The 1,928-nt window shown below is 32.1% G+C and overlaps 1 protein-coding gene across 1 annotated transcript in view; it reads left to right on the plus strand.

Moving 5' to 3' along the window:
• The first annotated feature begins 595 nt into the window (after positions 1-595).
• The window catches only part of LOC123007111 (cuticle protein CP14.6-like), a 3,709-nt gene continuing 2,376 nt past the window's right edge, over positions 596-1,928 (plus strand). Inside the window, exons 1-2 of the mRNA XM_044402166.1 lie at positions 596-731; positions 794-948. Coding sequence (XP_044258101.1) covers positions 723-731; positions 794-948 — 164 coding nt within the window. The 5' untranslated portion in view covers positions 596-722. The remainder of the gene's footprint in view (positions 732-793; positions 949-1,928) is intronic.

Genomic DNA, 1,928 nt, shown 5'->3' on the forward strand with positions numbered 1-1,928 from the left:
TGAAAAAATAAATAAATTAAAGAATTATTTATAACTTTAAAATCAATATAAGTTAAATTAAATACTGGTTAAATTGGTATATCTTTATTATCATTAAATGTTTTCAAAAATACTTAGCTGAGATATAAGGATTGTTACAGTTAAAAAACAAACACAAAATATTTCAACAACTTAAAGAATATTAGGTGAACTGTGAAGACAAGATTGAAGAAATTTTTAACCATTTTTACGAGGCAATTAAACAAGTAATTGTCCGGGTTTCGTATTCTTTATAATCGCTTGCAATAAAAAAAATATAAAATGGGGCAAATAAAAATAATGTGGAAGCTTTTACTGCAAAATGTATTTTGATATATGTGTGATTTAGCCTCAGTTGCTGACATGTTTTATTTATTTTATTCCCCATTTTCTCACTTGTGCTTAAAATACCGTAAAAATCTGCTTACATTTCGCTCATCCACAAAATTGCATAAACATTTCCTAATTTATTTCATTACTCGAGCGAAGATTTCAAATTTACTTAAAAATGTATCAAATCGCGCCCCACCTACTCCATGTTGCAATTCCGTAAAATGTCAATAATAATAAAATCGAGTTCTTGTGAAACGCTCTGAAAAAGAAATGTATCATCCGAAAACACACAAAACACCTCTCATTTGCGATGCTATAAAAGCGAAAGGATTCACCAAATCGGCATCATTTGCTTGATAAAACGCCACAGAATGAAACTGGTAAGTCTTACACAACAATTACAAGTGATTGTTTGCATTCTCTCTTTTTGTGATTATTCCAGCTTGTCTTCACCGCGTTGGTGTGCGCCGCCGCCGCAGCTGGGCGCTTGGATAACAATTACGTGCAAGGGCAAGTCCGCACCGGCCCCACGCCGCCGCCCCCGGCCATCCTCAGACTCAACAACGACAATAGGGGCGACGGCCGCTACAAGTTCGAGTAAGTTTTCACACTTAAAACAACTTCGAAATTAAATTGGCAACACGTTTAAATCCGACAGTATAAAGTTGCCAACTTAAATTGGCAACACATTTAAATCTGACAGTTGGCAACACGTGTGTATTTGACTGTCCAAAGTTGATAACTTAATTTGGCAACATGTCTGGATTTGACAGTGTCAAGTTGCCAACTTAAGTTGGCAACACATTTAAATCTTACAGTTGGCAAAACGTGTCTATTTGACAGTCCAAAGTTGCCAACCTGAGTTGGCAACACGTCTGGCTTTGACAGTGAAAAGTTGGTGGTATTTTATTGTAAAATTTAGAAAATCGATGGTTTGACTTAAATTCTTTTAGCAACATTAACATCAGAAAAGTAAAATATTGTACATTGGCATAGAAGGCTTTTGACTATCATTTGGTGTAATTTTATTTGTTTTCGTTATACAGAGTATCTATCAGAATTCAGAAGTGACCAAACTGTGTAATTTTTTAAATCATAAATTGTAACATCTTGTATTTTTTGTTTTGTTGTATTCTAATATTAATTTTAATATACATAAGTGCCACTTTTTGTTTCTAAATTTTTATTGCGGTGTTGCCAAATTGTTGATATTTTATTGGGAAATTTGGAAAATTTATGGTTTGACTTAAATTCTTTTAGCAACGTTGTTATTAACATCAAAAAAGTAAAATTTTGTACGTCGGCAAAGAAGGCTTTGATCTATCAATTGCTGTTATTTTATTTGTTTTTGTTATACGAGGTGCCCATCTAAAATTCCAGTAATTCACAAATAATTTCAGTAATTCTCAAAAAAAATCCAACGAAATTCTAACAATTTATCGTAATTGCATTGCTTTTAGATTAATTCTTATAGTTTCAAATTTAATTCCAACTTAATTACAAAAAAATTCCAGTAATTCACAAATAATTTCAGTGATTCCAAAAAAAAAAATTCAGGAAGATTCCAGTATCCATCG

The sequence above is a fragment of the Tribolium madens genome, unplaced genomic scaffold (genome assembly GCF_015345945.1).
Source record: "Tribolium madens isolate multiple individuals breed KSU strain unplaced genomic scaffold, Tmad_KSU_1.1 Scaffold_3;HRSCAF=73;Tcas5.2_LG2, whole genome shotgun sequence".
Taxonomy (NCBI): domain Eukaryota; kingdom Metazoa; phylum Arthropoda; class Insecta; order Coleoptera; family Tenebrionidae; genus Tribolium; species Tribolium madens.